The 25775-nt window shown below is 38.4% G+C and overlaps 1 protein-coding gene across 1 annotated transcript in view; it reads right to left on the reverse strand.

Moving 5' to 3' along the window:
• Window positions 1–25775, reverse strand: part of spon1a (spondin 1a) — a 131005-nt gene that overhangs the window by 71709 nt on the left and 33521 nt on the right. The window contains exon 6 of the mRNA XM_036585481.1: window positions 21848–21996. Within this exon, the coding sequence (XP_036441374.1) occupies window positions 21848–21996 (149 nt within the window). The remainder of the gene's footprint in view (window positions 1–21847; window positions 21997–25775) is intronic.

A 25775-nucleotide genomic window follows, 5' to 3' on the forward strand; every position in this document is an offset into this window, starting at 1 on the left:
TTTGTGCATTCATGTTTATATGAATATGTAGCTTAGAAAGAAAAACAAGGAAGGGTACGAACCTATGAATTATTTCTCCATTACCTAAGCTATCATTCACTGAGTGTGTTCAGATTATACAACGTTGCCTTTTCTTCTTTCTCTTCTTCCAGGTCTGTCCTGGGTCCATAAGATGCTGCAATGAGGAGCCAAACCTCAGTGACTGCATAAATCAGATGCAGATTACAGTGGATAAAGGCCTCGGTAGTGGAGGGCTCATTTGCATAGTGAAAACAGGGCAGGTATGGACCATTACAGTAAACAGATTTATGAAGAGCGACTCATGAATTAAACATGAGCCAATACGAATGATTGGGGTTTATAGTGTTTACAAGGACAGTGAGGCTATGAAGATCTTAAGAGGAAAAACAGTGCAAGACAGAAAATAATTACGGCTTTACTTCGCCAGTGTCTCTATGTTGTGTGTGCATATACTCTTACGTTATTAGGTCTGCAGGAATAGCCTGACCAGAAGCTGTTTTCAGGAAGCATTCACTGCATGCAAATTTCATATATTCCATAGTCTTCCTCTGCATTCTCAACGCTCTCCCACATTTTGCCAAGGACACTCTTCACACTTAACTTACATCCGTGGCAATGCTGGTGTCATCCGTGTGCTTCAATCAAATGCTCACAGTGTATGGAACTGAGTATGTGTGTGTGTTTGTGTGTATATCAGCTTTTTATGCCTGAGGAACTGACTAAAGGAGTTTTCAGTTAACAGTCATCACATGCTATCAAACAGCTGCCACGATAAACAGAGGATCAAAGCATTTTGCCCTGGTTAAGAGATTTGCTTGAGAGAAGAGCGCAGGTTTGTTAGCAAAGGCTTTTGGTACACCTTAAAGATGAAAAGAGGCTTGCATGTTGCACAACCCTGCGATGCACGTCACACTCAAAATGATGCTTCAGGATAGAAGAGGCTCACTTTAGGACCATTACCTCTCTTTGCCCCCAGTACTGGCGTATAATGTGCATAAGCATGAAAGTGCTGTTCCTAAATACTGGCCTTTGGGCTCTGAACTCGAATATACAATAGTACTTGGAGGTGTTGTTAAAATTATTTTATTTCCTTTAAACATTACCCTTACATACTGTACAGAGTCTAACCATTTACAGTATAGACTGGGTTGTTTATGTCCCAGTCCACCTACTACCTTACTATTAGTCTCCACAACACATTTTAAATGACCAAATCTTTTTGTTTTCCAGGAACACTAACACTCAACAACAAATAAGTTTACAGTGCAAAATATTAATTTTTTAGATCAAACTGTCTTCTTTTTACCACTTTGAAGTCTTTTCTTTCTTGCTGTTAAAAAACACATTTGAAAAAATCTGAAAAACACATGGAGTGAACAAAATAATAATAACCAAAATAATACAACATAATAATCATATTCATTGGCCATTTTATCAGGAACACCTGCCATGTATGTGCACTGTATGTTTATAACTACTAACGGTAGCCCAATGTCAATGCACAATTTATCACTGCCCTCTACCCTATCAGTCAATGTAAATGACCACCATCAGCCCACTTCTGACCAGATTTAACTCAGTTGAACATGAAATTTATTTAATAATTGCAGGTCAAAATTGATCAGAAGAGGGCCTATGGATAAAAATGTGTAGCACGTACAAAAAATTTAGTTTTTTTCCACTTCAGGAAATGTCATCACATTTCAGGCCCACAAATTTATATTTAGGGTAGCTCCACTCCTTTAAATATCAATATAAGTCAAATGCTTGAGTGCTTCACTAACTATTCATATGTCATTAGCATAATTAGCAACCGGGCACTTATATGTAATGCCGCATTTGCATGTGTGCATTGGAAAAAAAGGTCTTTTGGCACCTCATAGCAGTATGCGGCCAGTGGAACCATGAAGCCACGCCATGGTGACCACGGTGCTAACAAAAATGGATGATTATTAGAGGAGAGCTTTTGCAGTGTTTATCATTATTTAGGAGGAAAAAAGCAGGAGGACACTCTGAACTCTTTTGTGTTGTATAATACTGGAATCGTCTGGAATTCAACAATGAGACGTTTGGTATCCATGGCTCCCAAAAAAACATCTGGTTTATTCCACCACTGCAACCAATGGCAAAAGTTAGGAAAACTGAAATCTTGAGGGAGTGTTCAGCTCACTGTTGCGGACTGCGGAATGTTGGCGTTTGCAGTGGCAGAATTTTCTGTTGCTGCTCCTTTGAAAACAATGGAATATCCTGTTTGCCGTCGACCATCTACCACACACATGTGAATGCAGCATCATAAAAATTGATGTACAGTCTACCATTAAGATGTACTGAATAGGGGGGGAAGTATTGCTCCCCTCCACGCAGCAGAATAGGGTTTGATTCCCAGCCTATATATGCACACCGTACTATACTACATATTAAGTCACTAGTCGTTGTTAACCCAATTATGTATTTGAGAGTTAAGAGAAAGTATATAATATCACAAAACACCCTGACATAAGCAGTGATAACAGTGTGAGAGGAGCTACAGCAGGAGTCTTTCACCCAGTCTGCTCTAATATTCATCAAAGTAAATGAGGAGGAGGAGGAAGCCTTGCAGTAAGGTCACATTAGTGTGCTAACAGATGTTGGTGATCAGACCCTGGGCGTGGCGGCGTGTTCTGGAGCACGGCTCCTTTCGACAGGCTGCAGGGCTCAGTGAGCTGGACCCTCCCTCCTGGCTGGGGAACAGGGAGTGAGGTGGTACAGAGGGGTAATCGAGAGAGAGCTGAATGAAACATGAGCATATGGAGCTGAGCGGCAGGCCCCGCTAACACATGTACAGCCACTCTTCCACACACAGTGCTCTCAGAGGAGCAGTGCTTGAGAGCTGGAGAACAGGAGAACAGTCGGCTGTGTGAGTTCTCCAGGCCACCTGCTGATTTTGGACACCTCTGAAATGGTGTGGAAGCTCAGGGTGTTTTGTATTGTTTTACTGCTTAGAAATCGTGATAACTCTCCTGCTGGTGCATTAGAGACACAGTGTTTAACCCTTAAGGCCTTAGCAAACTTTGCGCGAAACAAAGCTTGCAAGGGCTGTGCAAAGCCAAAACCACTATCCGTGGAGTTTGTCCAGCTGCCACTTGCATGCCATGATGTATATTATCTCTGCAACAAGTATACTGAGGCCTTCTGAAGTCAAGAGTTATTATTGTCATTTTGTTACACAATTATAACCTAGTTTAACAATTATGGATTACAAAGTCAGTCATGGAATTACATTTACATTGAGATTTGAGCTTTCTACATGTGAACACACTGACTGAAAGTTTAGAATCTGTAAGTTTGACAGAAATTTCCTGTTTTTTTCATGAACTACCAATGAGAAATATCAAACTATGCCTAGCTGTTATTAAAGCTTAAAAAACCCGGCAGTGCTGTTGTGTCACACACACTGGTACAGAGACTACCATGTCTATATGCACACATTGTGCAGGGCAGGGGCTCAAAGATGAAAGGGCAACTTAAATGTGAATTCAAACTTTATTTAACTTGCAGTACATTTCAAACACTCTAATTGAAAGTGCGTTACTAAGGAAAGCAAGTGCTCTTCATAAGGCAGCCTAAAAGAACAGCATTACTACTAAAGCTGGGATTTGAACCCCGATCTCTCACATGTGATGCTGTAATGTTACCCACCATCCTATCTCCTTACTAGCAAGTGATAACTCCATTTAAGAGCTCCATAGACCTGTCATGTAGCCATGTTTTTTGTTTGTTTGGTTTTTTTGTAACAAAAACCCAGCTGAAGTTATTAACACCACTTACTGTCAATGTATTTTCTTTAAAAGATCACATTATGCCTTATGTAATGTGATAATTATTTGTTGGTGGGATTTCCACTGCTGTGGTGACTCAGGCATCAGTGTCAGGTTGGAGTTACTGAGGAGAAATCTCCCCAGGCGGTCAGTACTCCATCAGAGGGGGTGCCTGAGAGCAATGAAGCTTGTGGAACACCAGCCAAACCACTAGCTTTATTCCAGTGTCTTTTAGAATGGCTGTATAAATCACAATTATTATATACTCTGCCCATGAGGGCACTTGTTTAGTCTGAGGGCAAAAGGGCAGGGGCTCAAGCCTCCTCTGGGGTCTATCTGTACCTGAGCAACACACACACACTAGCATGCCACTGTCAATGTCAGCGTCACTGCTGTGCTGAGAATGGTTCACCACTCAAATAATATCTAGTTAGTGGAGGTCCCTTTCCATTGATGGTCATGGTAGGGGTTAACTGATAAACTGTGCAGCAATAGATGGGCTATAGATCAAGTCAGTATCTGTAAACCTACAAAGTGCACCTATATGCTAGGTGTACCTGACAAAAAAGCCAATTACAGTAGGTACAAGCTAGATGTACATAATAAACTGGCAACTCAGTGCATAACCTTTTATCTATTTCTGCCCAAGGTGCAACATTATTTTTCTAATCTTAGTTTCAGGTAAGATAAATGGTGTGGACTAAGGCTATTCCAACACCCATTACTACGACTATGACCTCAACTTCAGGACACTTCTTCAACCTCCTTCTAGGTAGCTTAAAATGTTTAGTTATTATTCATAAGGAGTGCAAGCTTAAGAACGCTGCATTACAAGGCCAGAGTGCTTTTGAAAAGAGAGCCCTTTCATAACCAACTTCCCCAGCTGACAGGGTCAGACTGGAAAGCACAGACTAACTGAACATCTGCTGAGCTGAATGTGCCTGAAGAACTGCAATCAAAGCTAACAAAGGCACAGCAGTCTACACTGTGTCAAAAAATGTGATCTCACGCACACACATGCACATGCAATTTCAATTTTAGAATCTGCTTACCTATTCTTTACAGCAAAGGACTGCAGATTATAATAACATTCTTGCTTGCCAAAGCATTTAGGCATTTTTTCCCCCCTCCATTCTTTTTCAACCGTCTTTGTTTTGTTATAAGAGACTATTTCAGTCCAACTCCCAAATCCCACTTGACAGACTCCCAGATAACTGCCAGCTGACTGAAATGAAACAATAATGGCCAGCGATGTGCAGGACAGCATTTTGAAAACAATGCAAGAGCCCGGGGCAACAAAAGACTCAGGAACCACATCAGTGGCACCAGAATGGCCAGAACACAGTGAGGACCGGAAGAACGAGTGAGCAGAAGAAGAATCTGATGGCAGTCATCCAGTGCTCAAATAGCTGAAGACTGTGTGTAAAAAGGCATTAGAGAATATGTTCCCTGTCACTGCCCCGGTCTACAGCCACATCTCCACTGGCACCGTCTCCCAGACGCTCGGGTTATGGCCAGGGCAAAGGTCACCACTAATCCCGTGTATCATACTTTATTGTCTCCGTACAGTCGATAGAAGCAATGTGCTACCATTACTTGGAGGGAAAAAGTTATTTACCTTGTTAAAACAAGATTTTGTTTGGCAGAGGTGTCCTAACCAGGAATCAAAAAAAAGAGAGAGGAGAAAATAAAGGCTTGGCAAAGCAGCAGGTCTATTGAGACATTCAGCCACTGCATGCTGGCGGCCTCGTTTATGAGTTTGTGTCCAGAGCCTTAGATCTCTCTCCAGTCTGTTGGTTCCAAGGCTGAAATGTGGCACTGCAGGGACACCACACACACAAACAGAGGATGGACGGAGCATAGAGAGCACCCATCTGGGGATGCATCTTGTTATCGAGTCTTCCTGTACTGAGGGCCATTGGTACAATTTGTCATGTTATCAAGTGTACACAATGAAAAAGATTAAACACAACATTGTTGTTGTAATACAATGTTTATCTCCAAAATGGCAACTTTCCAAGAGAAAAAAAAAAAAAATATATATATATATATATATACCATATGTAATATATGTTAATGGGCATTTCTGCAACTACAGGTACTTTAAGGTCCCAGCAGTGAATTTTTGTATATATGTTAGCATTTTAAGCCCAGTGTGACAATGAACAGTCTACTTGTGTCATATCACATTTTAAGATGTACTGGGCTGTAATTTATGAAGCATATTTGGGTAAAATTTTAGTTTTATTCATTCTACACCTGTGATTTCAAAATCAAAGCCTTCAAATGCATGAAAAGAAATTGAATTACAAAATGGCATTTGTAACAGTGCAGAAAAAAGTAAAAAAGGTTATGAAATAAATATTGCTGATGATTTTTTTTTATCTAAATAGGTCTCTCCTATGTCATGACTCTGACACTGACCAAATGACCTAAAATATTTTTTTTAAAGCCAAGCAAACCTACTTATGATTAAAACATAAGTTACCTAAAGAGCACATGGAAAAAAGTGTGTGAGACCTAATCTAAGTGTCTGCTAGCTGGTGAAACTCAGTTTCTCAACAGTGTTCAGTTTTCAGGGTTAGGATTAGAACCAGGGGTAGGTTTAGGGCAAGGGTGAGGATTAGGTTTGGATATTGGGCTGAGGTTAAGCATAAGGTTAGGTTTAGGACCAAGGTTATGTTTCAGGAAAATTAAGGTGAACTGAATCGATATTTAGCTGAATGCAAGTTAAATGCAAAATAAACATCTTCAAAGCATTTACAGTGGGCTATCCAAATTAACTGTTACTAAAGTACCTGGTTGTAGTAAGGACATCTTCACTGTTTTCTGAAGATTTGCACACTCAAAACTGCCTGTAGCACCTAATATAACAAAATTTTGTGACACATTACTCCAACTCTGCATCACATTGACATAACCACAAGGTGCAAAATACAGGGTGCCCTGCAGGGCCAGGACCCCTTAATTAACCTCTTGGATCCCCTGAATGACTCAAAATCTAAATTCTGGGGGGTGGGGCCTGAAAATAAATTTATTCTGAAGTTATCCTGCTTTTTAGGGAAAAAAATAGATTGTTTAGCTTTCTTCACTCACGATCAGTGAGCTTCTGTCTTTGGTATTCTTAACTAACTAGGGCTGCAGCACTGATCTGCCTCAGGGTGGTGCTGTAGCAAACTGATTCCCCCAGTTGGTCCTTCATGGCCTAGCAACTGTAATGCCTGGCATACCTCTGAAAAACTTTACAATATGCCACAGCATATTTAAAAATCTGGAAACCTCCCCATTTTAACAAGAGATTGGTGGAAAGAGTGAATTGTTACTCATTTTTCAAACTGAAGACACAAGAGTTGTGTAAGATCTCAATTAATGTGTGGAAGACCCCAAGTCCTAACTAAAGACATTTCAAAAGGAAGACTTGTTAAGTCAAACATTTTGTTGCCATTAAAGCTAGCATCAGCACATCATCTATGACGAGTGAGTTAGCAGCCAGCCAATGTGGCACCCCCCAAATATCAGGGGGTATTTCACACACTGTATAATCATGAAATAATTATGTCATGGTAGCTGTCAAATGCTATCATGACAGACTATATTCAGTAATACAACAGTGTCATGTTACCATCACTGTTAATTTTCATGACAGATATCAAAATGTTTGATGTCATGACAGCTAACCAAAATACACAGTAACAATTTGCATCTGACGTAAAAGAAAAAAAAAAATCACAAAGCATGTGACAAAAGCTGTCATGACATCAAACATGTCGACATCTTTCATGACAAATACTGATAATGGGAACATGACACAGTCTTTTTATCAAACACATCCGGTCAGAGGTTGTCATGCATGTGATATATATGTTATGGTGTTTATGGCATGGTGATTATGTCAATATTACATAGCAGGGTTGAAATAAAGTGTTACCTAAAATTTTGTTCCAAGCCATTTTGGACTATTTATATTGGTCTATTCTTCATGCAATGTTTACACAATATAAAAAAGCCACTGGCATTTTTAAATGGTGCAAAAATAAAGAGCAAAACAATACAAATAGAGTTTTAATAGAAGGTTTTGATACAACAGCCCTGATAAACTTCTCTATATATTTGCATTGGAAAGTGTTTTGCCATTACATAAGTTTAAAAACACCAAGCATAGTTACTTTTAGAGGCCATAACTAATTCATGTGAAATGTGGAGAGAGGAAGCGCTTAGAAACAGAATTCCCAAAAATATCACTCTCAAAATAGCAAACATCATACAGGAATAAGCAATATCAAAGTCTTTCAAAGCTCTGCACTGATGATGCGCATAACAAATCTAAATATAACTAGGCTATGCAATCTCACTCTTACATCCTCACAAGAAAGAAAGCAAGACATTTGAAAAAAAGATTAAGATTATTCTCAGATTAAGAGATTAAACATGCAAGTTAAACTAGTTTCATATTTTCTGGTACAATAAGAAGAAGATGGCAGCTGTTAAATGGCCAACAGGTTTGAAAGGCTAGACCTACATTATGAGCTTTAATGCTTTGTTTTTTTTCTACTCAGTCAGTGTTTGCCATGGTACTAAGTCAGTTGAGACATTTTAAGAGCGCTGGAGTGAGAATTTAGCACAACGTCGCTCCAAACAGGACAAAACCCCACAGCACCCTTACCCCATTTAGGGAGCCATACTATTTCTAATAATACACCAGGCTTTCATGCAACTCAGTATGCACTGGTTTAAAAAATTAATGTCCCTCTCTCTCTGTCATATCATCTTTTGACTTTAGCAAAAAAACACTTCAAATGGTTGGTGAAGTAAGTGTGATAGCCCATATTTAATTATCTCCAGATGTTTAATAATAGTCAGCATGAAAGAGTCTGCATTAAGGGTACTGTTGAGAAAAAGAAGTACAGCAGTTGAGAGCTACAGAAACAATTCATTAAGCACTCCTTGATGTAAAGGACTTGACTTGGGGAGGCTAGAAGAGAAGTAGAACAACTGGTCATTACCACTAAGTCATCTATTAGCGGAAGAGTAGAAAAGGACTCGATTGGCTGACTGGGGAATGATGAACACTCTCCTCTCAGAGACGTCTCCAGGGAGAGGGATGAGGGATAAAAAGATATAAAAAGGAATAAATGAGAGCTCTTCTAGCTGCACAGAAAAGGATATTGCTTAATGGGTTATATAGCTCCCACTGATGCACGTAGAGTAAATGATCAATATACACAGCACACAAGCATCTGTGGGTACTTTCATGACATCACCCTCCCTCTTGAAAGGCCTAGATAAAAGACAGCAGAGCCAATGCCCAGTACTGGTATCGACAGAGGGCAGCAGAAAATGCTGGATTAGATATTGGAGGAAAAACAAAGAATCTGTACTGTAACAAATCTAGCATGAGATATGACAATCACTTACAGTGCAACTACAAGTCATGTGATAACAGCAATCACATGTATGCTTTAAGATTAAGTGCTGCTTTATTGAGGGTACCCAGCACAAAAAGACTGGTGAAGCAATTTTCTGTTTTTATGCAACAAAAATCTGGAACTCTTCATTAATTTTCATCAGACACAATGTGTTGCTTATTTTAAAAGGCAGCTGAAAATATTTTTATTAAGCTTAGCATACTGCTTGGTTTCTGTTCCATTCTGTTTCTGTTTTTACTTCAAATCTTATTTAAGTCACTCTATTGTTCTTATTTTCTTTATATTTTAATATGTTTAATTGTTAATATTTATTGTTATTTATTATTATCATTTTTTATTTAACAAACATTTCTTTCATTGTTTTAATTGTGCTATTTACTTTGCATACACAATTTTGATGTTTTATTTGATTTTACAGTGAAAGTTTGAGCTGCATTTCTATGTATGAAAGATGCTATATAAATACATCTGTTATTATTATTAGTAGTAGTAGTAGTAACAGTAGTAGTAGTAGTAGTAGTAATAGTGTTGACAAAATGGGCACTTTTCAACTTAAACTGGTATTTGTGGATTTTTAAAATGCATTTATTTATTTGTTATTTTCTGAAAGAGACAGCACAGTATGAAATTATATATATATATATATATATATATATATATATATATATATATATATATATATATAGCCTTGTGATTGGTGAGGATAATGCTAACGCAAGCTGTCTCCAAGATTAGAACTGCCCAGTTTAAATCAAAAGGGGATCATTTTGGTGAAATACATTGGCCGTTTATTGGACACTGGAAAATTATTCATACCGCATTCTTTGTGTATGTATAAGTGCCCACAAGACATAAGCAAGATTAACCTAATTAGATAGAAACCACAGATTTAGGTTCCCCTTGGCTTTAACAGATAAAAAACAGTGGTAAGTCATGTTCTATACTGTTGGCTCTGTATTTCTTCATGCAGGGAAGTGAAGTGTTTGTTTGAACCCCTTGTGCATAGTAGCATGAGATCATAAGAGGAGTGCTTTCATTAAAAATAGCTAATTTTAAAACATTTACTGTTTGAGCATCAGTATCAGTATCAGCCTGTACACAAGGTTCAATTTCAGTATCAGTGTTGGAAAAGAAAAAGTGGTACTGTGCCATCTGTACAAGAGCACCTGCTTCAGCTAGATTATTTCACACATCCATGAAACCCAAACGCATATACCAAAACACAACACAACACAACAGACGCACCCAGAATCACAGTGAGCATGGTGGGTGCGTGGGTTTGTTATTTGACAGTTCCTGTATGCAGCGAATCCGTCCTCACTCCACCTCCCAGTCTTCTACATCTGAGCCAGCAGAAACAATTCCTCAAATCTTTTCTGATTTTCTCCTCTTTTCTTCTTTGTTTTTAACATCAAAGTCTGATCGATATTGCAGTCTAACTAATGAACGCCCCTGTCAGAAAAGCACCCTCACAAAGTATGTCAATTAAAAGTGTGAATGTGTCAGCGTCAGCTCTGCAGATTAGAGCAAACTGTGCTGAGGCTTGGAACAGGAGCTGCACAAAGTATTCTGAAAGCAGAGAAAGGAAGGAGGCAGAGTGTGAATGATAGTGTGCACGTTGTTCTAAAGAGAATATAAATACCTCCAGCAGAATGCTGACTGAACATTGTTTCATGTCACATCTGTCATTATGTCAAACATCAAGGCAGCGCTCTTTGGCTGTTCTACTACACAGTATATGACAGAACAACAACCGGCTTTTTCACCCACGCATAGCAACGAATAATGCTTGCTTTTACACCTTACGGGAGGTTCATTTTCTTCATGTCTTCACATAGAGGAATAAAGGCTGTGCCCTTTTCCAATGCAAAGAGAGCAAAGAGTCTTCACTGGCAATAGCAGGCAAGCGATTTTAGTTAATCTACAGTATACCTGAATATAACGTTTGTGATGCAAATCCACTCTAATTAACTACAGTTATAAGTAGGAGCCGGAGCGTGAAGGTCAGGGAGTGGGTATGTAATCACTCTGCACTCGAAATCCAACCTTGTATGTTGATAATGGCAGGAATTTAATATTTTAATTAGTCACTATACTTCTACCATGCTGGAAAAAAAAATAAAACTAATTTTGAGAGGTCCAAAGAACCAACATTGTTGTTGTTATTACTATTATTGTTACTGTCATGATCATAATTGTAACAAAAATAATTATTTATTATCATTATGAATTATTGTTGACATTTTGCATGTTATTTCTACTTTTTAATTAAACTAAAGCCATTCATGTTCAACTACTAAATTGAATATGACAAGAAAAAATGCAAACTCTTGCCAGGGTCTGTTTTTGTTGTAGCACCTTTATAACAATCATCTGTCATAAAAAAAGCAGCAGTTTAGTCAAATTTTCTAATTTTAAATGGCCTTCTCCTGTCAAAGTAGGTGGTTCTTGGCCATGTTGAGCAATGAAACTCACCAGACTGTCTGGCAGTAGTCAAAAGGCTGGCTTGTGAGACTTGTGAGACTGCCCTGAATGACCTAGCACAGCCAACACTTCACAGAGGCCAGCAAGCTCTGTTTTACAGGGTGCAACCGCCAACACTGATCAGCCAGGACATCATCGAGATCTCAAGAGCCTCTGTACGAGACCCAGGCCAGCTGAAGGGTGTTAAAGGAGCGTACAGTACAACAGATGGAGCATTTAGCATGCTATCATACTGATGGCTCAACATGGAGACACTCTATTGGAGAGGTCAGTGTCAAAGTGAACAGAATTAATAAAATGGAGTTATGGCCCATAGCAGGTGGTCAAGTGGTTGAATCAGACTGAGGAACATGACCGATATGAACAAGATGCTAGGAATCGAAAAGAGGAAAGGGAAGAGAAAGAGTAACGTTTGTGTGGTGTTCAGGTCTGTGGGACCCATTTTCAACATTTACCAAAAGAAAAAATGATGTGATTTATTATTATTTCAACCTCAGATTCTTTGGCCTTTGCTCATTTTCTGTGAAGAACTTATAGAATAGCACATTTTCAATGACACATTTATATTACACATGTGGTGTTGGGGTGAATCCACGAGGAATAAATGTGTGGAGGGGCTGTGTCCATTCACTTTGTTCTCTTCCTACATGACCTGCTGTTAGTGTGTGTGTATGTGTTTGTATATGTGTCCGTGTGTGTGAGGGTGGACAAAATGGACAGGCTGCTGACTGGCTACAACTGTAAAATGAGAACCCTACGCTGGACACTTGTGATATTTTAAACATCAAAAACAACAAAAAAAAAAGGAAAAGGAAGAGAGATTAAGACTGAAAGCCTTGTCTGAATCACCATAGTAGAGCCTACTACTAGCATTTTGGTGTTGTGTACGTTGCAGGAACATAACAGTTTCCTCACACTGTTAGAGGACATTGAGAATTTCACATCCCATCAGAGGCCCACCAGTGGCCTGTGCCAGTGCACCCTGAGAGCAAGCCTAGGCTGCCATTAAAGCAGCCACAACAGCAGCCTTCTCATTAGCACCACACTGAGCCAAGGTAATAGCTGACTGCATACACAAATTACTGACTGCTGCTATGTGGGAAGGGAGAATAGGGCTGGGATTCAGTTTCATGTTTTTTTTTTTTCATGAGAGTCAATGGTGTGCAGACTTTGGTTGGAAAATGGAAGGGGACACAGCATGTTATGCCCTTAAAAATGGACAATCATGCTATTAGATGCTTTTCGCAACAGAGAATATACTTTTAACATGCATAAAGCCGTTTCCTTTATTCCTTCTTTATCAGTTAAGGGATTGTGTTTTTGGTTCTATGTTATCTACAGAGTTTATGAGAAAGTTTGGACCAAAAAACAACTTTCCACCAATACACATTTCCACTATGTTCCACCAAATAATAAACCTACAACAAAACCATTAAGAGGGGCTTCAATATAGAAGCAAACATGCAGGACCGCCGCAAAGCAAGTAGGGAATTATGTGGGTGAATTCACAAGCAATCATATTCTCATCAATGAAAAGAGGACACCTGGGATGTTTTGGATGGACTTTAGAGAAGCAGAAAAGGATTTTCATGGAAACAAGTGTTTTAAGGGTGTTTTCTTGGCTAAATGAAATGAATTTATTGAAGCATGGCTTCTTTCATTTTCACTTTACTCACCCACTGAGATTCAGTAACGACCTTGCAACGTACCAAGGAAAATATCGATAATAACCAAAAAGGAGAGGAAAAAAAAAATAGGTTCATAGTAATGACAAGCATGTGTCCCTGGAGCGTAGTTGGAACAGCACATCAATGTGAGCTTCTGTTCAGATGTAGCGGAAGAGCGCTCACATATCAGTGGATTCTGGCCTTTGTAGAAAACAAATGGCAAAGATGCTAGGAGCTCAACAGAAGGAAGGACAGATGGGCGTACACATGTAATACTGCTCTCTGAAAGGGTGACAGAGACTGATATACACTATGATAAATAAAGCCATTATTGCCATGCTCTTTGCAGCGCTCAGCTCATCTGCGGTACCACGCCTGCTTGGCTCACTAAATGCAACCTTGCACAAACTGAAATCACAACACTTCTGCCACCCACTCTGCCTCTTTTTCCTTTCAAATTTTGATCTGCTCATCCATGTATGTACCATCAACAGCACCGCCCCCCCCCTCCATCCCACAACACCACCACCATCCCTCCCTGCTCTATCCTTGCTGAAACAGAAGCAATCTGTGCTGGTGTCAATTTTTACTGGAAGTGCTTTTGTGCTTTCATGCCCAGATTCATTTCAGCTACAGCATCACCTTTGTTGGGATCGTTTGCAAAGTCAGTGACAGTGAAGTGTGCATGATAACTACACTAGGGCCCAGTCAGTAATTTTGTTGGCCAATAATATCAGTCGATATCGAGGTCTCGTGGAATTACTGATATCTGTAAAAATCCAGCTGATATAGCAATGCATCACAAACTGATAGACTGTAATGAACAAACCTTTCATCCTTTAGTATTTAGTGGTTTCATACTCATTCTTTTATTATAGTAATGCAGGATGAAGTAGTACATTTGAACATAAAGCATAGTGAAATGTTTTGCGTTATTATTATACATACACCCATACAGAACTAAACTAACTCCATCTCCCTACCTTTTTTCCGAGTAAACGACTGCCCACCTGTCCGGACGATTGTCTGTCAAGCTCTCCTGCTACCCGCTTCAGACCAGTCGCCCACGCCCCAGTCACCGCCACCTGCCTTGGACTAGCTGCCCACCCGACACTGAAGTGGACTCCTAACTATTATTACTACTACTACTATTAATATTAGTAGTATAATAATTTTGTAGGTAGTTTGACCAGAGGAGGATGGGTCCCCCCTTGTGAGCCTTCCCAAGGTTTCTTCCCCAGCTCTGAGGGAGTTTTTCCTTGCCACTGTCGCCACTGGCTTGCTCACCTGGAGGATTTACATTTCATGTTAAGACTTTGTCTTTAATGGATTTCTGTGAAGCTGCTTTGTGACAACATCAGTTGTAAAAAGCGCTATACAAATAAATTTGACTTGACTTGGTGAAAATAACAAACATTTAAAATATGGTATGCAGTCACACAAAAAAGCAAAACTATAAAAAGACTTGAAGAAGAATAAGGAAAAATATGAAGAATCAACAAAACATAATGGAACATCATTTGAAAATTACCCACCCGTATTTTATTTTTCAATAAAAAACATGGCACACGATAGCTTACCTCACATTTAACTGCCTAACATTAGGCTCTATAACAAACGTAAGCATACCATGGTAAAGTTAACATCACCTGGAGTAGATGTCTCAGGTGAATGATTGAAGACTGCACAGCACTGAACTTTGCTTTCTATACCACAATCAAATACCAGTGCTTTCTAGCTATTTTCTAGCTAGTATTTTCACTATCAAAGTACTGTAAAATGTAAAGGTCAATGCTGTTTTTTTTTAAACGTATGCAAATTAATCATGCACACTGTATTTTAACGATGTTGTTGATTTACAGAAATAGAATGTAACTAAAAAAACAATTGAACATCTTTATTTTATTCAAGACATTTGTGTTTATTGTAATGGTTGTAACTATTGAATTACAGTAAATTTTACCATTTCTAAGAAATCAAATCACAGTAATTTTACATATTTTTACCATCTTTAATAAAACATACTTTTACATGTTAATTAATGGATTTTGTCTGGCACCCCTGCTACTGGGCTTTTTACCTTTGTTTTACAAGGTAGTTAAGTAGCCTAAATGACACAGCACAGCTCAGCTAAGTTCCCACAATAAGGAGAATCAGTGAAGCAGGCTAATGCTGTGTTTACATGTTGATGTTGGAAAAAAGTGTCTTTTTGTGGCTCCTTGTGCGACTAATAGCAGCATGCAACCATGTAAACACTGCCTTTTTCATTTGGGATTATCAAAGGAGAGCTTTTCAGTCTCTTTTATCATTTAAGTTAGTGCTCCTGGTGCTAAATACAGGTGTGAATATGGTAACTGCAAAGCCCACCCTCCTCAGACGCAATTACTCCAATAAACACAACTACTATTAAACCAGACCTGGAGTGTGGCACATCCCGAGAGCCACTTTGCATGGCCACACCTCTAAGCTCCCCATGGCAACGCAGCCCGTGGTGAATGCAATAGCATCGTGGACTGAATACAAATACTTCATTTTTGTATTCTGTACCACTGTTACTTGTCTACCGGTACATTCCAACCCTGTGAATACAGCCTGATAAACACTTCAGAGAAAACTGACAAGTATATCAGTGTCTGATATATCAACCACCAGTGTCTGTTTAAATGATGTCAGTCAGTATTATAGGTCAGATTTTTATCTCATTAACATTGATATTAGTCATAATATGTTCATATTAAAGGGGAGTCAGCCCCTAAATCTCAAGTTTTGTATAATAAGAGATGTCTGTGAATGCACTTGTAACAAAATGAACAATTTAATGAACAGTAAAAAGGATGGAGGCCAAACAAAAGTACAGTATGTTCAAAACAATGATTCAAGCAGAAGGAGCAATCCGTCCTATTCAGTATACACAGAGATTCTGTGCCTTTCCTGCTGCCTCTCTGCACCAGTCTAACCCCACTCCAAGTAACTAATGGGATGCTTTGTTTCAACTTATGTGATGAATGTACAGTATGCATCGACCCCTCACTGTGCAATAAAGGGTAGTGGTAGAAATGGTAGAAGCCATTGTTACAGAATCCTTTAAGTGTAAAAGCGTTTTGTTATATGTGAACCCGAACTACACTGCTTCTGTTAATAACTCCAATGGTAATTTACAGTACTCTATCCGGAGAGACTGATTTCAGAAGTCACATGGTGAGGGCTGATATCGCACACATACGGTGCTGTGTGACAGGCATGGATTCTGCTTTTATCACACAGCTACCTGCCTTCCATTTTCAAAGATGAAGGCGAGATTCTTTTGTCCCCTTGTGATTTGTCCTCGTCGCAGCGTGAATGCTCGGGGAATGGAGGAGTTCAGCCCCCAGCCAAGGAAACGTGTTTCATCACAGATATAGATCCTAACACATCTCCCTCCAGCCCCTTGCCACTGGTTCCTGCTGCAGTCGTTCGATATCAGACCCCCCTGATAGAAGAGTTATCAGTCTCCCTCAGTGTGAGCTTCTCCCCTCCCTCCCCATCCTCCCGTCCCTCCGTCCCCTTTCCATCAGGGTTGTGTTCCAGTCTAACATGCAAGTGTATTGCCTATGCTGACTGAAAGGCTTAGATAATGAATCAGTGTTCTCAGAGCTAACATCAGGCAACCAGAGTAAACGCTGCTCGACAGAAGAGGTCAAAATGGATTCAGTCAGAAAGAAAGATCATATCAGCACCGTTGTATAATGATATCAGGGTGAATGGAAACTCATAGGACAAACCCTGGTCAAGTGCTGCTATAATGACATGGGAGCTGCACCTACAGATGTCACACTTGAAAGTTTAATCCCTTATGCTTCTTAAGCTCAGACTGAGTTATAGTAAGTTGTAAGTGAAGAATGTTTGAAGTTAATGATGGCCATTCAAATGGATTCTAGATTGGAATGTTAAGTGCTACCTTTGCTGCTACTTCTAGAGTGTTCAATCCAAAATGCTATCCAAAGCCATTTGTGAAAAGAAGACGTTTGAAAAGAGTAAGAGCTAACATATAACCATGGTTGGGATGTAACACAATATAGAATAAAGTATTGGGAATACATATTCAGAATACAGAAAATTAGTATCTGTTCTCAGTCCAAGTTACGGTTGAACAATTTCAGAACATTTACTCACAACATTTTTAAAATATGTACCACCTTTAAAAGAATCACCATCAATGCTTGTTTATTAAATATTTTAAAATCAGCACACAGCGTGTAAATATGCATGCGAAAGAAGAAAAGAAGAAGAAAAAATCTGCTTCTTTAAAAAGCCTAAGTGCACTGATAAATCAACATGATGAGCCAGTTAATAATCTCAGCATTACTAAAGTCTTTTAAGGGATAATACACAGTAGTGGATATAGTCAGCAGTAATAAGCGCAGCATCAGTGGTGTACAGGCATTTCATGGAAAATAACATATATGTCGATAGTTGAAAATCACAGCTACCCTTTTTATATACAAATATGCAAAATTCTGCTATTGTGATATGGCAAATTATTTGTTTAGTCCATGAGAAAGCAGTGGGATTATGGGATCATCAGACTCAATCAAGGGATGAATAACATAATAACCAAAATAACATTGAGAATTTTGTAACTTCATTTAAATAACTAAACTGGATTACATGAAGAACTGCCAACTAGTGACCGTGAGGAACAGTGTGCTGTTGTAATGAAAACAACAACAGCAAAGTCTCCCATGTGCCTTATCAATATATATTCTAGATGTATTCTGAATATATTACCTTTTTAAGTGTTATTGAATACATATAGGTGAGTCTATTCAGTATCCAGCCATTACCTATTGCCGAACTAATTGGGAGAAATGCAAGTAACACCCTGGAGAGGTCACCAGTCCATCACAGGGCAGACACACAGACATATACATTCACGCATGCACTCACACCTAGGGGCAATTTAGCATCTCCAATTTGCCTAACTGCATGTTTTTGGACTGTGAAAGGAAACTGGAGCCCCTGGAGGAAACCCACACAGACACAGGGAGAACATGCCAACTCCACACAGAAATGACCCTGGGTGCCCAGCCAGGGAATTGAACCCAGGCTTTTCTGGCTGTGCTTTCTTGACCAAAATCGAACCCAAATTAAAATTCAGGACAAACTTGGTCAAAAACTGAAACCAAAAGAAATATTTAAGTGTTATGTGTTAGATTTTGACACTTCATTGTAGACCTATTTGATCCTTTGCTTTTATTGCTGAAATCTCTGGCCTCTGCTTCTCTTTCTTAGGCTGAACATTTTTTAATGGCCAAAATTATTCTAAATGTGACACATCTACTTAATAAGTTGAATAAAGGCAATAGGCAGAAATACAGTCTTGTACAAGATCTACTGCAGATGACAGGATTTTTATGAAAGCCAATGCTCCATAGATTGTTATGTGGATGCTTTGTAATACTGACACATACAAAAGGTAGCAGAGTTAGCAGTTGTGTTAAGCACTACTGTATACTACAGCCAACCTCTCCAGTCAGAAACCTTTTTTGCTAGAACTCTCTAACACAGTCTCTTATTATAAGCTCATTGGCTTATAATGACAACAGGACATCACTTGTGTGGGAGACATTATCGAAAAGTTATTGTCAAAATACATTTTCAAAAATAAGTGCTTTTTCTGGACAGCCATTTCACAACCCACAGGTTGGGAACCACCCTTTAGCGTGAGCTAATCATAAGCTTTTGGGCATGCTTCGTATTTATCCTGAGCACTCACTTGTGAATGTCATGGATTTAGAAATCATCCTGAGATACATTTTGTGAATTTGAATTAACTGGTTAATATAATCAAAGCCTGATGACAGCAAAATGGAGGTAAAACAAAATCAAACCAAATATCTAAAAAATTTTGCAAAGAAGAATTAGAAGTGGAGGAAACAGACAACAAGGGAAAAAACGTCTTGGTCTATTTTAACAATTATACATTGTGAAACTTATTTATTTAACTTAAGTTATTTTTAGATTTTTATCTTGCTCACTCCTACAGTCCAAGACAAGTGTGAAGCTGTAATGTATTTTTTCAAGAACATCACTTGTTCTTAGAATTGTTCTTAAGAGAAAATTTAAGAAACACAAAGAGAATTTAGCCCAACTTAATCATGTCTTTAATAAGTGTGTATTTATACTTAATAAATTCAACAACAATGTAACTACTGATTATGGATTCACTGTTACAGCTGTATTACAGTAGTACAATAGTTAATAGTTGTTAAAGCTTATTTTTTCATATGTAATTATACATGTTTAACAGGGTGAGCGTATTTACTTTTGTATGAATTGCTGTTCTTCTAACATTTTTCTGATTACAACAAGAATGTGTAATTACCTACACTATGTGAATACTTACACTGTATCTGCACATGAAATGCCAACTTTCTCAATATTTAGCTAGCTGTAGTACTATGTTTTTATTGCGACATGGTAATCTAACAAAACCTAAATGATATGTGCTGTCTTACACTACCCCAAATCAAAGAAAGTCTGTATTACCAACCTATAATTTCACTATGCCTACAGAAAAACTATACACTTATTGTAAAATTTTTGCTGTGGAAAATGTGCTGTAACATTGTAACACCATCAAATCACATGGATTAATACTTATTATTAATCTGTAATCTCACAGTACTTAGATAAAGATCAATCTTTTAAAGATAATTGGACATCTGCTGTTGCTGTACATTGTGTCACATTACAGAATAGTTTCAAGCTAGAATTTTGGTTACCATGTCACAACATAAGTATACTACAAGCTAGCTAAACATTGGGAAAGCTGGAATTTACTGAGGATTTACTCTTTTTATGTAGGTAATTATACATCTCCTGTTTTTATATATATATATCCCATCTGTAACAATGAATACTTCACCAGTAGATACATTGTTGTTGCATGCAATGTGTAACTACATAGTTGTTAGCAAATGATTTAAAGTGGGGACAAGAATTCCTAAACTTTTTTTTTCTTAAACTAAGAATGAAGTAAAGAAAAAAAAGCATGTTTAAGAAGATTTTCGTTCTCAAGACAGTCCAGTCTCTGGTGTTTACTGCAGCTACTTGTGTTCCTAGTATTTTAAAAAATATGTATTTAAAATTTGGATACTTGCATTAATTATTTATTTGAAATTGTGTACATATTTTAATATTTTAAAAGAAAATAAAGCAAATGAATGTTGAGGGGTTAAAGCTGAGCAAGTTGATTTCTTTGCCTATTCTTAGATAAGGCAGTCTATACACTGCATATGAATTCAAAGTTATTGACAGAAACCTGTGAAATACATATCACATTTACAACTCACAATATAAGTATGCATGACTGAAAGCAGTAATTGTGAAGATTTGAACTGACACTCCTGTTGCCCTTGCTGCTTTCTCTGTACTTGGGAAAGAAGGAGGACAAAGGGAGGTGGAGAAGATTAAGGTGAAGCACTGCTGAAGAGAGGCTCTGATGCACACTCTGGAGAGAGAGTAATATGCTCATTATCCACCCAGACTCCACGTCTGCTACATCACTTTCATCATCCCATACTTTCCAACATGGAAAAATGCTACATGGCAAAAGTGAGACAGACTTTAAAAATAGGTGCAGAGATAGAGGTAGAGATATAGAAAGAGAGATGTAGAGCCAAATTCAATTCAATCCACTTCAACCTCTTTCGCAGCACTTTATCGCTTAAAAAAATCAAGGAAACTGAAATCCGAGAGCTTGCAATAACCTCTGTGCTTCAATTCGGTGGGAACAGCAATCTTTTAGAGATCTAAAATATATCTGTGTGCTGTGCTAAGCTGTGCCCTTGTAGATTACACCATTGTTTACTCCATTTCTGGTCGTCCTCCAGCATTGTCGCTTCTTCATAACCATGTAATTACACTGTTCCACAGCCATAGCAATGTAATGACCACCCAGAGCCATTTCTGTGCTATTTTATCATTACTGTCCCATGGATGCAGCCTCTAATTCCTATTATTATTCTTATCAGACGTCTTAAAAGACTACAGGGATAATGCCCACCCAATTTGCAGCAAGGTAAATTAGCATTAAACCAGAAAGCGTTTGGAGCAGTGGGTTTTTCACTAATGTCTTTAGTTAAGACAGGGGCCCACTGAACAAGCAGCGTAAAGCATGTTTTACATTATTTTATCATGCAAAACGACACTTACAAAGAATTTAAAACAAGGGAAGCACCACCAACCCCCACCCAGCTCCCACAGGCACTGATCCAGCAATGTTTTATGAAAATATTAGCAAAGTATCAATTAGAAAAATACCCTAAGAATATTTTACTGAATATGATTAGTAATCTCTTATGCATTACCATTATTTTTAAAGACTATGTCCCAGACAATTGTCCTCAGCAGAATTATTATTTAAAAACACCATGACTTTGTGTAAGTCTCACAACAAATGTTCCCTTACCTTCTGTCGAATCTCCTCCTCCATCTTGACAGGGGAGCCTAGCTCTGCAACCTGTTTCACTCCTTCACTTGCATATCCTCCATATTCCCACAACACATAGTTCTTGGAGTGGGATGCACCGATGATGGCTGACCAATGGTTGGCTCTCCCTGTAAGAATGAAAAATATTTCACAATTTGCATCACATTACACACTGTTATGAAGGTAAGCTGCCAAACAGAGCCCCATGATTAAGTATATACACTATTACTCGAAGGAATCACTGTTCAAAAGATTGGAATGTTGTCAATGATCAAAACATGTTTTGATTGCAGATGAATGCATGAAATGATTCTAACGGTTAAACTTCAGAAGTTTTAATTAATTAGTAGGATGCTGGGAAACTGAAAAAACTGCAGGTTATTCTAAAATGACAGAAAGCTGTATAGCATCAGGAATAAAGTTATAATACAATGAATACTGAGAATGCCTCACATTTCTAAAGTCCCTTGAGTTTTTCAAATTTCAAGGAAGATAACCTGATAAAAATGACTATAAGTACTCCAGAGTGGCGCAGTCATCTAAGTGTTTGCCCTATCATCAGGAATTTGTGAGTTCAATTCCCGGCAATGCCACAGCCATCCATGGCCAAGAGACTGTAACAGGCCTCGCTCACTCCCCTGTCTTAAAGCAATGCTAGTAGTCTGTTAGCTGATGTAACAGAATTGGATGTTAGTGTTCTCCCTCAAGTGTGTTAAGCTGACCAAAGACATTGAGTTATCAGCATTTTGAAAAGATGCAGTGGCACTTTATGTGTCTCAGAGGAAGCTTGTGTTAGACTTCACTCTCCCAGCTTGATAGTCAGGGTTGAAAAGTAATGGAATACATGTAGCAGCACTACATATATCAACAAGATACAAAAAAGTAGTATTCCATTATAGTCACAAAACCAGATTACAGGTACAATCTAAAAAAGGGGTGATTACTAGCAAGATTACATTCAAACCACTCTCACAGTTATTTTCTTGCCTGGGTTTGTCCCTATGGGCTCAATCTGTCTGCAAAATGTAGATTTTGTTGTTAGGGTTTTTTTTGTGAGATAGAGATGGAGAAGGAACAAAGCGTTCTGTGGTTGTGGTGAGGGGAGGCAGTGTGTTGTAAGTGGCATGAAAAAAATTTCATTACAAGCAGCATGTTTACTATGGCAACAATGATAAGGTATAACTGATAGATCCACGTTAAGCTAAAATTTGCCTTTATGTTGTAAATTTCACTTTTCCTTGCACAGTTTCTTTCACTGTTGTTATGACTGGGGTGATGTAGATCTGTATCCTTGTCAGAACTGTGTAAGTTAGACAATAAAAATCAAGTTGGGATGAAGAGTTTTCCACACGGCACAGAAAATGAACCAGAAAATGAACTAGACTGAGAAGAGCAGCATGTAGCTCTGTCTCGTATCGACTGAAGGGTATAAACAGCTTCCTTAGCAAGCTTCCTTAAGAAGTCCATGTCATTCATGTGAGCAGTTTTAAGGGTAAGTCACTTTGCATAACAAAACAGGAATATTCCAATATTTAATTTTTGCATCCCAAAATAAACATGCCTTTCTTTAATACCTGATTAACTCCACTAAAACATTTGGTGACATTTTTAAACGGCCTTACACACAGAACACACAAAGCACAGACTGTTATACACCACCTGTTTCCTGTGTTAGAAGGTCTCCCTGCTGAAATTGTTTTTCTCTGGTATTTATCTACTTATGTGACTTATATGACAGGAAATAATATTGGAAAATGATCACATTACTTTACTGTAGTAGACTTTTGGATTGGTTACAAAGCACATTTTTTTACAAGGTAATCAGTAATCTGTACTAATAATCTGTACTGTAATTCCATTTTAAATGTCTAGTTAATGTGTACACTCACTTAATATGGCAGTAAGTCACCCTATTCTCAAAGCATCTGTATGACACTGTTTCCCTGTAAGAGACTGTGGGTATAACAGGTTAGGTAAACTCCTGGCACAGAGGTACCATCTGTCAACCTCTGACACCAAGCCCCAGCACACACCGCTGCCCTGCACTGCCCAATCGATGCGAAACGTGCTCCCCAATTACTCCAGCTCTGACCAGTAATTAGCCCAGCGACAGCCATGACAGATGTCCCATCAAATAGTGACCACAAATAGCTCTCACTGTAGACATTCAACATGGCCCCTAAAACTAAGTGTGCTTAAACCCAAAGCCTCACACTCCCTTTGCAACCAATGTTGTGATCCTGTGAAGCCATGAAAGCTAACAATTTACACCATGAATAACAATTTAATAAGTGTGCTTATATAGTTCGTGGAAACCAGCTGCTTTGACCTGTTTCTGCTGCCATAACTTAATTTATTCTATACAAACAAATACCTTAATTAAGTTGAGTCAGGGGAAATTCAGCTGTGTTCAGGCAATCAGTTTCTGTGAAGTGTTTGGCTATGCTGGGCCCATCAAGTTTTACAGTGTAATTATAACTGAGGCTGAGCACACGAAATACCCAGAACTGTTGTAATATAAGTATGAGCTGTTTTTCAACTCAGTTGATTAAAGTTCTTGGGGGAGACATAGCAAGATGTAATCATCATAAACCATGCTAATAAAATCCTTATGTGTAGCATTTTCTTATCTAAGCTATTAAAACTTCAGTACCATTACGAAAAGTACAGTGTTCTGCAACAGTCAGAGACCATCATTCGTTTAATTTATATCCAGGGAAAACGATCATTAAGTGCAAATGATTGACTTTCCAGCATCAGGAAAAGAGCAGAAAACATATTTAACAGAAAATTACTCAGAAGCCTCAAACAACTGAATATATCACTTTTTTTCAGTATTTAGTGTGTCCACCCTCTGCCTTTGTTATAGCTTCCCTTCTTTTCAGAAGACTTGCTTTCAGTTTATTAGAGATTTACAGGGATATTTTTCCACACCTCCAAAGTTCAGTCTTAGAAGTTAGTTGCCTTTTTCTGCTTCTTATGATCCTAAACATGTATAATTCCAAACATTAAATGATGGTGCGGTCTGGATGGTCAGTCCATTGTTCTGAGAAAAAACTCTTTTTGTTTGATCTGCACATTTTTTTCCTCGATTTTTCTTTCTCAGTAAGGGCTTCCTGACAGCTAAACATCCTTTCAGACTCATAGTGCTGAGCTGTCTTCTTAAAGTAGATAGATGGACAGAAAAAACAGAGGGTTTTTTTTTTTCAAATTTTTTCTGAAACAAGAGTGGAGCTTGATTTTCTCCTCTCTCTCAAAGATAAAAGCTTTAAGTGCTTATCTGATAGTGACAGTTTTGGCTTGGTAGGAGTCCCATTTTCTTTTAATATATATTTTTGAAAACTTGAGTTACCTGTTCATTATGTGAATGGATTAACTTAAATGTAAAAAAAAAAAATCCTGAAAATGTATAACTTGTGCTTAATAGCTGTTTTGACTAGAAGTTAAATGAATAAAAGGTGGTCTCTCACTCTTGAACAGTACTGTTATTGCATTCGTATATACATACATATTAGGTGCACGTATCTTATATTGCCCATTTTATCATGTCCACTTACCATACAAGCACACTTTGTAGTTCAATTATAGATTCATCAATGGTAATCAATAGCCAGGACCCTAGAGGACCACCACTGAGGTATTATTTGGGTGGCACACTAACCTACCCAGTCAACAGCATCATTTCACCAGACATTGACCACTGATGAAGGACTAGAAACTGTGTAGCAACAGATGAGCTATCGTCTCTAACTTCAAATCTACAAGATGGACCAACAAGATAGGTGTGTCTGATAGAGTGGACAGCGAGTGGACATAGTGTTTAATCCCCTGGGGTCTAAGGGTATTGTCTCGATTTTTTCATATCTTCTTAAAATCGCCTTTAAAGGAACTTGCATATAATATGGTT

This window comes from Colossoma macropomum, unplaced genomic scaffold (assembly GCF_904425465.1).
Source record: "Colossoma macropomum unplaced genomic scaffold, Colossoma_macropomum, whole genome shotgun sequence".
Classification (NCBI taxonomy): domain Eukaryota; kingdom Metazoa; phylum Chordata; class Actinopteri; order Characiformes; family Serrasalmidae; genus Colossoma; species Colossoma macropomum.